General features: G+C 45.1%; 1 protein-coding gene across 1 annotated transcript in view; it reads right to left on the reverse strand.

The window, feature by feature from the left end:
* Positions 1-13,339, reverse strand: part of LOC144152300 (NAD(P) transhydrogenase, mitochondrial-like) — a 37,734-nt gene that overhangs the window by 23,560 nt on the left and 835 nt on the right. The window contains exons 2-9 of the mRNA XM_077683549.1: positions 11,614-11,906; positions 10,002-10,338; positions 8,050-8,237; positions 7,402-7,557; positions 5,711-5,915; positions 3,552-3,791; positions 2,022-2,111; positions 110-379 (exon numbers count right to left, since the gene is read on the reverse strand). Coding sequence (XP_077539675.1) covers positions 110-379; positions 2,022-2,111; positions 3,552-3,791; positions 5,711-5,915; positions 7,402-7,557; positions 8,050-8,237; positions 10,002-10,338; positions 11,614-11,901 — 1,774 coding nt within the window. The 5' untranslated portion in view covers positions 11,902-11,906. The remainder of the gene's footprint in view (positions 1-109; positions 380-2,021; positions 2,112-3,551; positions 3,792-5,710; positions 5,916-7,401; positions 7,558-8,049; positions 8,238-10,001; positions 10,339-11,613; positions 11,907-13,339) is intronic.

The raw sequence follows: 13,339 nt of genomic DNA on the forward strand, positions 1-13,339 counted from the left end.
CTATTGTGTGTTGAAAGCACCCCTTTCTTTTCCTTTTCCCTAAGCTACACACACCACCCACTCAGCACCCCCCCCCTTCTCCGGGAGACCCAAGATCCCCCTCTCTTACCAGGGATGGCGTAGAGGTAGTTGTGCTCCTTGGGGTCGTTTGGCCGCCGGAACATGTCCAGCATGCGCTGGGTGACCAGGAAGCCGCCGAAGATGTTGATGGTCGAGATGAAGGCCGCACTGGCGGCCAGGGCCTGCGGAACTGTGCCCGGCATCACGCCCCCGCCCATGAGCAGCAGTCCGCCGACGGCCGTGATGCCCGACACGGCGTTGGTCACCGACATCAGGGGCGAGTGCAGGGCCGGGGTCACGCCCCACACCGTGTGGTAGCCTGGAAATTGGAAGGGGCAAACAAAAACATTGACTGGGTGATCAGAGGCCAAGACCTATGGGGTGCCAGACTACTTCAAGCAGGGTTAATTTCTCTCGCTGTCTCATGTGAGTGGCTCTGCACGCAGTTATCCGTGACATTTATCCGTGACAGAGACCATGTGAAAAATCGGCCTTGCCGGAAGTTTTCAAACACCCCGCAGGATTTGGCCCAAGGACTCTAGTACAGTGGTTCTCAGCCGTGACTGCCCCGGGGACCCCTTTTTGTGCTTACGAAAGTGATGGGGGACCCCGTGACGGAGCATAGGTTGGTAGGTGTCATAATGTCCAAACAGTATGCACTTGCAGCCTAAGTCGCCCACACACTTACCCCATGCCCGCCTATTCTGCTTGACGTTAATGACAATGCATGTCATAATGTTAAACAGTTTGCCCTTGAATCTAAAAAGTCTTCTAAAGACCTATATGCTGCCTTTTTTTTTATTTCTGTCTTTTTTCTTTCTCATAGTTGGCGTGCTGTGCAAAAAGCAGATGTTAAAATGTATGCTACGCGGAGAAACTAAACGCACATGTAATGCGGCGAAGCCACCCGTTTGCATTGCAAGTGCTGGCGAAAATCGAGGAAAGAGTGGCAGGGGAAAAAGTTTTGAGGGAGGCTTATTGAGGGACCCTTATTTGAGAACCACTGCTCTAGTAGATTACACAAAACGGGTCAATACAGTTTGACGACATTTATTTACATGTCTACTCTTGGAAAACAAGATTTTAGTAAATTATTAACAGAGCCTTCTCTTGATTCCAAATCATACAATGGTCAGTGTTGCATCTTCCATTCCCATGCACAACTAGCGTGAAATAGCAAATACTGAATGGTGACACAAGATAACGATAGCAATAATAATTAACAAGTTAAAACCTAATGTGGCCCATGACAGCCTTGCTGTCATGGGCCATATATTTTTTATGGTAAAAAAACATTTCGTGATAGTAAACAGAGCCATACAAGGCAAATAGCCTCGCTACACACATCTTTTCCTTGTTTGTAAGAGATTAAAAAATTACTGAGGGTAAGCATGCGACCAATACGTTTCCTATTTCCTCAAATAAAGTAACCATTTTATGTCAGCACATTCTTTAAGATGCTCATCTGATAGCCCCAAGACATTTCTGAGCTAGACAGGCTTAGCAACTCACATAAATAAAAGTAAATTTTTGGCATCCGCTTCATTCTTTAATGACAACGTTTTGTTATTTTAAAAAACTAACATATCCCAATTACACTCAATCATAAACTGCGAGCAGCACATTTCAAATAAAACTAGCAGTGTAAATGTGACAATGATCTTGATTTGGTTCACTCCTTTGAACCGCATGCGCGACAGGTGCAATTCAACGGGGACAACATCCACACGCACATGTGTTGAGAGTTCGACAAAAAATAAACACACCAATAAATATAATTTGACCTTTTTTTTCTTTTTATTCTGAATGGAGTACCACGGCTCTTATTTCCCACCACCTCGCAGCTGTGTTGATATGCTAAACAACACCTGGCATATAGTACATTCCGTTTCCTCGCCGAGTACATTTCCATACAAGCGGAGAAAAGGTACAGCAACGCAACTAGGCAGGCGAAAACTCACCGACGATTCCAGACAAGCCAAATATGGTGGTCATGGTTGTGAAGGCGGGGTTCGGAGAGACCACGCCGAGGCCAACAATGGTGCCAAGACCTGTTTGCAACCAAACGAAGGGAAGTTTCACCGTTAAAAAGCTTCCAACAGAATGCTTTGCCAGTAAGTTAAACGACAACACAGTTCACTGCGACACCCCAATTTACAATGAGAACTAGGTCACATTTGAAGCAATATACCGCAGCAGAAAATATATGCAACATGTACGCACTGACCAGAGCATTTCAAAATGATTGACACCCAGACCTGCTCAAGCCAAATACAGTCTAGTCCACTTATAACAATATTCCAGTGCCAAGAAAATTCCATTGTTATAACCAATAACTGTTATAAGTGAGTTGCAAAAAAGAAAAAAAAAAAGACAAAACAGAGGTCAAAACACTTCATTCGCATGCAGTCAATGTCGTACTGCTACTACTTATTTACAGAAAAGAAGCCATGGTTGGTTATCTTTGACTGCAATAGTCGGTTATCTTTGTCTGCATCATGCGAAGTCGGCGCACATCTTTTTAAAGAGCATCTAGGTGCTTCACATTGCTGAACAAAAGGCCCTTGGCAAAAACAATGTCCCAAAGGGACTGTATCATGCGTTGGGCCTCCCACAGAGACACTACCTGAGTAGGCTGCTCAACCGCATCATCAGAGTTGTCATCGACACTGCTGTCTGCAGCATGTATATAGTTGTTCATCAATAGATCCACGATTGATTGTAGGGTTTAACGCGCCGATGCAACGCAAGCTATGAGACGCATCGTAGTGGAGGATCCCGGATTAATTTTGACCACCAGAGGATCTTTAACGTGCGCCAAAATTTCGTACACAAGGGCGTTCTTGCTTTTCGCCTCCATCAGAAAAGCGGCGGCCGCAACCGGGAATCGAACCCACAACGTCGTGCTCAGCAGCACAACAGCTTAGGCACTGAGCCATCGTGGCGGGTTTCCACCATTAGATTGAATATATCGTTATAAATGGTATTGTTACAAGTGGGCTTGACTCCAGTTGGACTTGCCCAGACAAGTAGGAATCACTTAACCCAGTAGTTCTCAACCGTGTGCCCTTTCAGGCTTGAAAAAATGATGGAGGAAGCCACGGTGAACGATGTTGATCGGTGCCATAGTTTCAAACAATTTCACTTGGAGGCTAAGTCATCCACAGCTCTACTCAATGCCCGCCTTTTCTGTCTGACTTATGCTGATCCATGTCATATTGTGAATTAAGCCATTTACTCCTGCAGCTAAAGGTTGCCAAAATCCTTATAGCAACCTTTAGTGTGTCTGGCTGTTTGGCACAGCTCGCATGTTCTAGAAAATCCGATGTTAAAAATGTACATGTCATACGGCAGAGCCCCTATTTTGCATTAATAGGTCAGTTCACTGGTTGTTCTCGGGTTGCATTTCTGAAAATCTACAGAACAAGCTGAAAATTTTGACAAAAACATCACGAACATAGAGAGGAGGGCAAGCTCTAAATTAGACTGACCTGCTGTGTAGACAAGCGAGTTCTTGAGCGTTGCTTTAAAGTAGTCGGGTACTTGGGCTTCTTTCGTATCAAGCGCAGCCGGTTTGGCTCCTGCCACAACCGGCTTTGGAGGAGGGGGTGGTGGCGGTTGTGCGGACACCTTGGGTGGAGGCGGTGGCCACAGCAGCTTTCCCTCCTGAAGCACTATGGATCCCCGGACGACCTCATCGTTCAGATCAATGTAGAAGTGGTCCCGTTGGCCTGCAAGAGGTTACAGAAAGAAGGACAGCAGCAGGCTCACAAAAAAGTGCGGGGATTTCAGCCGACATTCTCTAGCAGGCCCATTTCATTCAAGGGAAAGCAAGGAGAAACGAGATTACAGACTTAGCAAATGCAACAATGTCAGTTTGTCGGCCCACAAATGCATTCAAAAAATCAAATCCGCACGCTTTCCCACACCCCACAAAACAAATTCTTCTCAGCAAGCAAGCTAAACGTCAAATGAAGCTAGTTGCATCTAGAATATAATTTTTATATTTAGAGTGAGGAGAGTGCAATTCCATAGCGAAGTCGTACTTTTATACAGTGGAACTCCGATGATACACATCCCCCGTCTTATGACAACCCGCTTCTTACGACAGATCACTACAGTTCCGGCAACATCCCCATAGAAACAATGCATTAAAAACCCCCGATTATACACACTCGGGTGCACGCAGTTTGCTTCATACAAAGGACACTGGCAGCGATAAACCGGTGTTTTCCCCATCTTTTACACCGCTTCACCTCCTCGTCCCAACCCTTCTTTATTCTTAACCCTATTTAACACTGCTAGATGTGCGAAGGTCCACAGGCGGGTTAGCACCTGTGTCTGCTTGCTTGCTGAGCAGACGCAGCAAGTAAGCAGGCTTGCTTGATGCAAGCAGAGCACCTGCTTGCTGAGCTGCACCTGCTTGCTTGCTGAGCAGACGCAAGTAAGCAGGCGGGTCTGGCGGGCGAGAGTTAACCTTTGACGGCTGCACATGGCAGTAGACTACCAACGTGCCAACTACGAGAAGTCAAAGCCCAAGTGACTGGCGAACCGTGAATTTGAAGTTACCAGTTACCATCAAGCCAACAAACGTGAAAACACATATGACACAACCACATGGTGATGACCAAACACCTGCTTTCCTTGCCCGCTCGATCCTACTTCCTCCCTTTCACAACACTCTCTCTCCCCCTCTCTCTGTTCTCTGCTTATCAGCGTCTTTCAAAGGTGCGTCGTCGCTCCGTTCCTTTCTTTCCCGCTTTTTTTTTTTTTTTTTCCATTGCCACCTTGCACTATCATTCATTCCCTTGGCCTTGGCAGTTTCACACTCTCACCTTTCCCCTCATAACTTCCTTGGCCGTGTCAGGTGGTGTCAACTTTCCCAGCTTACCTCGCGCATGCGCAGCACAGGGCTGGCGGCCTAGCTCGGACGCCGTGAGGGTTTTTCTGGAAACTTCGGATTTCAGCTAAACGTACGCAAATTACACAAGAACGCACTAAATATAGTAGTTTAAATAAGCTCTTGGCCCATCTGTCGCGTGAGACCATCTACTAGGGCGTCATTTACCCGTACCCTGATCATAAGACACTTTAGCGCGGTCCCTTGAAAGTCATACTATCGCGGTTTCACTGTAAAACAAAAAATTACATTCTAACAAACTCGAAAATTTTGAACTCTAATGAAGTTGCAAAGAAAAAAAAGGATAATGTTTGCAGATTCTCTTACCACCGCAGTCAACAGAGCTCCCATTTCTATCAGCTGTCACAAAAACTTGGCATTTGACTCTTACGGAAACTGAGCTGCATCCCCTCCCTTTCTTGTATGAAACAACTATAAAAAACCTTGCCGTCATTTCAGCGGGGCGCTGCCCTTGCAGTCTAGTTTTTTTATTCTTAGAAATGACAATAAAATTTCCCAGGTACGCTAACTAACATTGAAATAACTGCAAAGTCTCATGCAGTTGGGTGCATAAATTCCCGGGTTACAAGGGTCTAACAATGTGGCTTATATGCACTTTCTAGCAAGGGCCGCCGAGAAACCTCAAAGCAAAGTGCAAGGCTAAAACATGCGATGAACTTCGTGCCGATTCTACAGTATAAATGTAGAAATGCATGCAAAGCATAACCTACAAAGAAAAAATCAACTGACCAATAGACAAGAGAAACTTGGAGATGTTGTTGGCGTAAAGCGTAGAGGACTGCGTCGGCATGCGGCTTGGGAGGTCCGTGTATCCGATGTGAACGACACCCTTGTGCACGTGAAGATGGCCGGGCTTGGTGGTCTCTACATTGCCGCCACTTTCCGCCGCCAAGTCGACGATGACCGAACCGGGCTTCATGCTCTCCACCATTTCCTGTGGAACGTCATAAAGGTTAAGTTAATTTAAGGGTTTCACTACGCACCACAAGAAAACTGCAGTGGGCGCCTGTTGAGCTTAACTTGCTCAAGCCAGAGGGCTTGTATGAATGGAATAAGTAAAAAAAATTAGTTAAAACTAGATTCAACAAAGTCACCGGGAACCGCAAATTATATCGGTAAATTGAGAACTTCGTAAAGTTGGGGCCGTCTGTTTACAAGCAGTTGATTCCATAAATTCGATGTGTAAAGGGAGGCACATCCCAGCCACTACCATGGCATCGCAATTTCGGTGGCCGTGGCACTGCCGATAATTTAGCAATGCACTAAAAGTCCCCGGTGAAAACAATATGCCAGCAGGGCTTGCCCTGAAGTTGTAGCACCCAGCAGACCCGCAAAACACACCACTTTTTGTTGTACCACTTCCCCGCTGAGCGGAACGCTTTTGGCTTCATATTAAGCCATGTAAACATGGCTTCCTCCACCTTATCGTGCGGGGTGGTCTTGAGGATGTTTTTCTTCGACACAATTCCAAACGAAGTGGCATAGATGACGGCATTCTTTCCCTTCAAGATTGTGAAAAGGGTGCTGGATGGGGCGCCGTGGCCTGCAGCCACAAGACTACTGAGTTTATCTTGTAGAGCTCTGTAAAAACAAAACTAGATGCCTCATTTTCTTTCTTTCTGACGTGTCACAACAATCTCTGTGGCGTTCTGATGAACCACACTCGGAATTGCTGCTTCATTAGATATGTCTGTTTCTCGAAATACTGCATTAAATCAGGAATGGCACTGAATCTATTTCGCTAGTTTAAGTTCATAGAAGCATTGAACATAATAGGCACCTGTGGCGGAATCCAAATTTGTTTGTTAGATCAGGAATTCATAAGACCGGGTTTTATTAGATCAAGTTTTGACAGTATTTAGCTGGTTTAACGTATGCACAACACTAGTACAAGGCCCCCGCTCAACTCAGAGCAGTCAGCTTATAAACTGTCACCAAACTGCTGCAACATTTGCCCAATGCTGCAACCAAACCAGGTGGCATGTAAATGTGAATGAAGCAGCTTACTAAGCACTGGCAGACAAGAGAATCTCAGTCTGATCAAGAAGCCTTCCTTGACTGCGACTCTGTGATGGTCAGTTGGTCGTTACGTTACAGTGGAGGCTGGTGTTTATGTTACTGGAGTTCATTCTATAATTTCACAATTATATCACAGATGTTGGCAAAAAAAGCGAAATTCTCTGGGTGAACGCTGAATGCAATTCAGATGGTCTACTTTCACATGGATATTTCCTCTTTCGACAGGATAAGATAGCCATTTGGTCTACTTTTGACAGGATAAGGTAGCTCAGCTTTCAAAGAGGATAAGATAGCCCCTTGTGGCCTGGCGCAGGTAACAAGACAAACAAACCCTAGATGAGACATCCTTTGTGTCTTTGTGGACTCGCACAGGCCTCTCCAGGTGACCTCTTCCCTCTCACCTTGGTGATCAGCACGGGCGCCTTCTTTCCTGGGATGAGGGCAGTGGTGATGACGATGTCGACCTCCTTGCACTGCTCAGCGAACAGTGCCATTTCGGCTTCGATGAACTCCTTGGACATCTCCTTGGCGTACCCTCCGACCCCTTCACCAGATTCCTGCGTGTGATGATGGTTGGGTTTTTATGGCGCAAGGCCGACTAAGGACGTGTTAAGTTAAGTTAAGGACGTGGCAGGCTTTTTTTTTGCCTGCTGAACAGCTGTTCTAAACATCCACATTCTTGCACATGCATAGCCAATTAAAATGGCTGCCTAATTTAAATGACAACCACTGAAATTGCCCATTAGAGCATGCATATAAACCAGTGACATTAGTTTTAACTGCTGACACATTACCACTAATACAACACAGATGTAACCATAAAATAAAAATAAAATTATTATCTGAGAGCAAGAGAAAAATAGAGGGGGTGACCACTGTTTCTGGTTAAAGGAACTGAACGATTAGGAATTCGTGAAAGCTTTGCTGTTTGCCAAATATCAGGCTGGGTAATGACTTCGATGCATTGGTGCTGGACCCCCAAGAAGCCCGATCATTTGGTTGGGAGAATTTCGAATACACTGTAAGGCATCGAAAAGGAGGCGCCTCACCTCCATGCTGATAGTGAGAAACTCGGCGCCAAAGGACTCCACTTGTTCCCGAACAGCTTCCCGCGTGTCGAAGGCTCGCACAATGGCCCCCATGTTCTTGCAGCAACCGACCGCCGCCAGACCGGCCACGCCACCGCCAATCACCAACACCTTGGCAGGGGGCACCTTGCCCGCCGCAGTGATTTGACCTGCAAGGAGGCAATCACAGGTCAGCAATGTCAGCAATCAGTGAGGAGGTCAGCAATGTAAACGGGACAGCAGACAACCGTGAACGTGCAGAGTATAAAGCTGAAACTGCGAAACTAATGACGAACGATCCTTTGTCTTATTTCAACAAGCGTAGGTACTGCTCCCATTCATGCTCACCTGACACTGTTGCTTGCTCGAGCGTCGCACATAGTGAAACAGGCATGAAAATGAATATTTAAAGCTGGCAATAGTGATTACAAAAAGTGGCGCTTTGGGTCTGCCTGATGCAATTAATCACGACACAACAAAAACGGAGACAAATAATAAACGCAAGAGAGATGACGAATTGTTAAGAAATCGACGTGTCCTTACACGAGGACTGTTAGGTACAACTCTAGCAATTTCCTCATAGACGTTACCCGAATTTTACAAGCAAGACGTCCGAACACTGCCGAATGCACTTCCACACATTTGAGGAGCATTTTTTGAAAGGTGTTTAGCAGCCAAACAGATTTTTGGTTGAAAAGCATGTTTTAGTGCCTGTTAGCAGTACGAATTATAATTTATAGCGTAATAAAATGCAGCTGCAGCACAGTGATGTTTTGCCATTGGATCTTCAACATAGCAGTTATTTTCTAATATAAGCGGGTTCCAATGCTCAACCGCTGCGTTGAAAATTGAGTTGGATTTGAGTAGGCCTTTAGAAACGAGGATATGACCGTTCGTGTTGATTGTTTTCCGGGAGTTGGTTTAACTAGAGAACTAGGTTGAACCCTATTGAGCTATGGACAGTCAATGGTGTCCGGTAATGTGAATAACGATCTCAGACTGCACCTGAAAGCTAAACTTGGAGCTAAATAGTGTTCACGAAGGCGGCAATTTCAGAAAATAGGCATTTATAAGCATTTAGGCACAAACTCCAAAATAGGCATTTATAGGCACTATAAAAACACCCCAAAGGCCCTTCTTAACCTTAAATCATGCCCATATATCAAAATGGTGCATTGGAAGTGCAAGGAACAAAACAAGCATTTGCCTAAAATCCAGTTTCTAATTATTACTATTGACAAAATATGTGGTTGTCACCAATACTTACAGCAGATTTGCTGCTAGGTGCAAAGACAACAGGACACATATAAGCAAATTTTCTCATGGAAATTCTGCCACCTTATGAAAAACAAGACGTGCACACAAACATAAAAAACAGTTTGCAGGGTTTTAGAACACACACGCAGTGCTGCAAACATTTCATATTCAATTCAGATGAGGTTTTTCAGTGGCCACAAATGTTTTGAACTAAGACCAATATAACTGAGTGGATAGAAAAGCATCAATAAGCAACATTATCAGCGTTATCACTCGCGGTTGGTTTTTGCCAACATGTGCACCTACCACCTGTTGATTCAAACTTAGCACAGCACATTCTGGGTGCACTAAGAAGTAGCTATGAAAAGTAAGCCCAATGGACTTCTTGACAGTCAATTACTATTGAAAATACGTTCCAAAGGCCAACGGACATTGTTGGCAACCTTTCAGAAACTCTGGCTATAGTTCTTTTTTTTTTTTGAATTTTTAAAAGCCAGTTTTTATAAACCAGAGATTTTTTTTTTAAGACGGCTGTGCAGTTTCATTATTGACATTGGTGGCAAAACATCTTGCACAGTGTTTCATCATCTATTAAGTAAAGCCAAAGTTTTTAAAGTGTTACCCATAGATTATCATCCCTTTATGATTACTGCTGTTTACCACCAACTAGCACTTACCAGTGAAAAAGCGGCCAAAGTGATTGGCCGCCTCGATGACAGCCTTGTAGCCCGCGATGTTGGCCATGGAAGAAAGGGCGTCAAACACCTGCGCCCTGCTTATGCGCGGAATGGCGTCCATTGCAAACACTGTCATCCGCTTCTGGGCTAGCTCATCTACGAGCGCCTTGTTTTGAGCAGGGTAGAGGAAGCTGATGAGCGTGCCGCCATCGCGGAGGTGCCCCTTGTCCAGCTCTACGGGGGGACGGACTTTGAGCACAATGTCTGACTGGAATGCGGTCTTGCAGTCGGTAATACGGGCCCCGCTCTGCGCATAGTCGTCGTTCTTGAACTTTGCCTGCGAGGTGGTTAAGAGGACGAATAAGCTTGCACCACACGTCAGCTTCTCAAGCCATGCAACACGGTGAGGTCGCACTCACTCGAAGGCTCCTCATAAGACACAGCAGGGCATTTTAAAATGCTTATTGAGCAATCCCATGCGGACACATACAGAAAACCAGTCTGTCCTTCTGTTACACTAATCTATCATACTTTTCAATGCTATAAAAACGCTACTGACAGAAGGCCTTAGGGGCTGGAAATTTTCACACAAGTCCTGTTATATTTCCCATAGAAAAGGTTTTTCCCAGCATTGCATTTATGCACAGCGGTGAAGCCGACTTAAACGGGTCAGAGAGATGGTGTTAGATGGAGGTATTTCATTAAAGGCCTTAGGGACTTCATGTTTTGGTATCCGACTTCTTATATAGGCCCTGAAAAAATGACTTGCCAGTAGTGCATTTGTGTATGGTAGTGAAGCCAACTTTGAAGGTCCTTATGCATTCTTCCGACAATTCCTACTTACGGTTTCTGCAGTTTTTTTTTACCCCGCACTGGGGCCAATGCATCTGATGCTACACTGGCTCCACTAGCATAGGTAAAAAATTAAAAAATGGCCCTATTGGCAGATAAGTAGAAGGGGCTATAAATTACACACATCTGAAAGAAGCAAGGCATGATTTCCACCTTTCTAAGGGATACTGATTTAACACAAATACATTTAATACCTGCCGCCATGTTTGAACTATTAAAAAAAAATTAAAGCTTGCTTTTCCTTTTTTTTTCATGCCAACCCTGCAAGAAACCGAGATTTGCAAGAACATAGGCAGCTCTAACTAATGATGCAGATCATTGTCGTTGGCACCTTATCTTTCATTATCACCAGTTTCTTGTTAACCATCTGGCCTAGCATGTCAGGCATCTATGTCAGGCTAACCTCGTCAGTTTCATTAAAGACCACTCTCTCTCTCTCTCATGCCCATCTCATTACACCATCAATACACTCCATTCTCACCCCTCTTCTCCCTATTCTACCAGGTTCACTACTTCTGTCTTCCATTTACCTCAGTTAATCAGAATTCCTTCATTCTACCTTTCTCTGTAAGTTCCCTTCCCTCCAACACCTGCACGCACTTTACAATACCAATGAATTACATACCACTTAACTCTTTCTCTTTAGTGTCTACAGAGCGTGGAAAACTTTCATTTGTCCCTTACGCGCTGCAGATAGATTTTCAGAACAAAGCACTAGAAAATCACGCAGCAATAAAGCAAAAAAAAAAAAAGCACTCACTGCAACACCAGCCTGCTCTTCAACATTCACAGTGAAGCCTTTCTTGACTAGCACCGCAGTGGCGACAGGGCTCAGGGCTACACGATTCTCATTCTGGAAAAGTTCCTTGGGAACGCCGACAGACAGTTTGGAGTAGGGGATCCCTTTGGGTGCTTCGCTGGCACTGGAGCCGTCGGTGCGTCGGGCACAGGTCCGGCTGAATGCGCGACGGAGCTGCGGCCATTTCGTGGATTTGGCTAGGCATGCGTGCTCCAAGGAGAGCTTTGAATATTGAAGAGCTAGAAGCATCTTGTCTGGAACGAGAGAGACAACAAAGACAAACGTCAGTTTCTATGGGCACCGTAACAAGATCCACTGTCTCAAGAAGAGTGTGTTCCATTTCTATGTCATTTTAGCACTAAAAACGACAAAAAAAAAACATGTAAGAGGGGATAGAATGAGCACTACTCACAAATAGTTTGGTTGCTTTGCAAAGACATAAATAGTAGAGTGATGAGCAGACGAACCGAGCGCACATCTAGACAATACCGCTTATCAGGCTAAGGACGTGTGGCATCAAAAAAACTTATCTTGCTCTCATAAAGGGAGGCAGACAGGTCGCTGACACAATGTGTTTCTTGTTTTTTTTTTTTTTTTTATCTGATGTACCATTAAACGTTCACAGGTTGTTTGGTCCTTGCTTCTACCTAGAGCTTTGGCTTCTCAAAAAAGCAGCCCACATGTGCACTTTCCGCGATCCAGCCAACTCCAGGCAAAATCCAGCTGCATCTTCTGAACAAGCTTTGAATGAGCACAATCATACGGAAGCCCCATTTGTGCCCAGGCCGGATACATCCAACAGATGCGTCCACACCCAAAACCACAAATTAAGGTATAAAACAGTAATGTGTTGCCTACCGGCAATTCATGTGCGAATGACAGGCTCTTTTTGTGTCCTTTTTAAAAGGTTCACCACTAGGTCCACCATATCCCAGTTAGATACTGACACGTTCTTGCCCAAAACAATTTAAAAAAAAAAAACGTAACACCTATGCACATAAAAGCCTTTTTTGCTTCTAAAAATTGGCTTAGGACTTTGGTTAATATCACAAAGCAAAATATCGCGTTAAATTGTACCCACCCACATTAAGCAACCGGCCAACATGTGCCAGCAATCAAGTGCAAAGCAGAAGCTTCAATGCCCGGCTGGTAATTAATTGATCAATAGTACGGCAGTGTAGATTCAACACCTCTTCCACTTTTTTTTTTACTGTGAAAGCTATCAGTAAGAGGCAAGACAAAGTTTCGACCAACGCGTTTTTGTTTTTATTTACGTTTTTTACCCCCCGACTGCTCCTTGGTTATGCACTTCTCACAATGAAAAGATCAAACGACCAAACAGTCCAGAGCAAAACATTCAGATGCTTTTGCAGGTCCGAGTTGAGCCGGTGATGTTTGAACATCTCGCCACGCTCTGCCTAGCAGCTGCCGAGCTACGTCGGGACGTGACACGATTACGATCACTCTCCAGCCAGTTGGGTCGACGCCAGAAAAAGGCGCTCCGAACGAGGCTCCCCTCAGCGACTGTAGCAGCGCAAACGAATCCCTTGTTGTAACATCTCTGCTGTTTTGAGTTTGGGATGGGCGCCCGGGAAAACAAAGGTAGGAACGGGAACACGTGCAAACACGATTAGCGGACTCCTCTCCTGCGTCAGAACTCTGCAACGTGGGGCTCCTAGCAATCCGT

Source organism: Haemaphysalis longicornis, unplaced genomic scaffold, assembly GCF_048455015.1.
Source record: "Haemaphysalis longicornis isolate Haplotype H1 unplaced genomic scaffold, Haemaphysalis longicornis Haplotype H1 scaffold_9, whole genome shotgun sequence".
NCBI lineage: Eukaryota > Metazoa > Arthropoda > Arachnida > Ixodida > Ixodidae > Haemaphysalis > Haemaphysalis longicornis.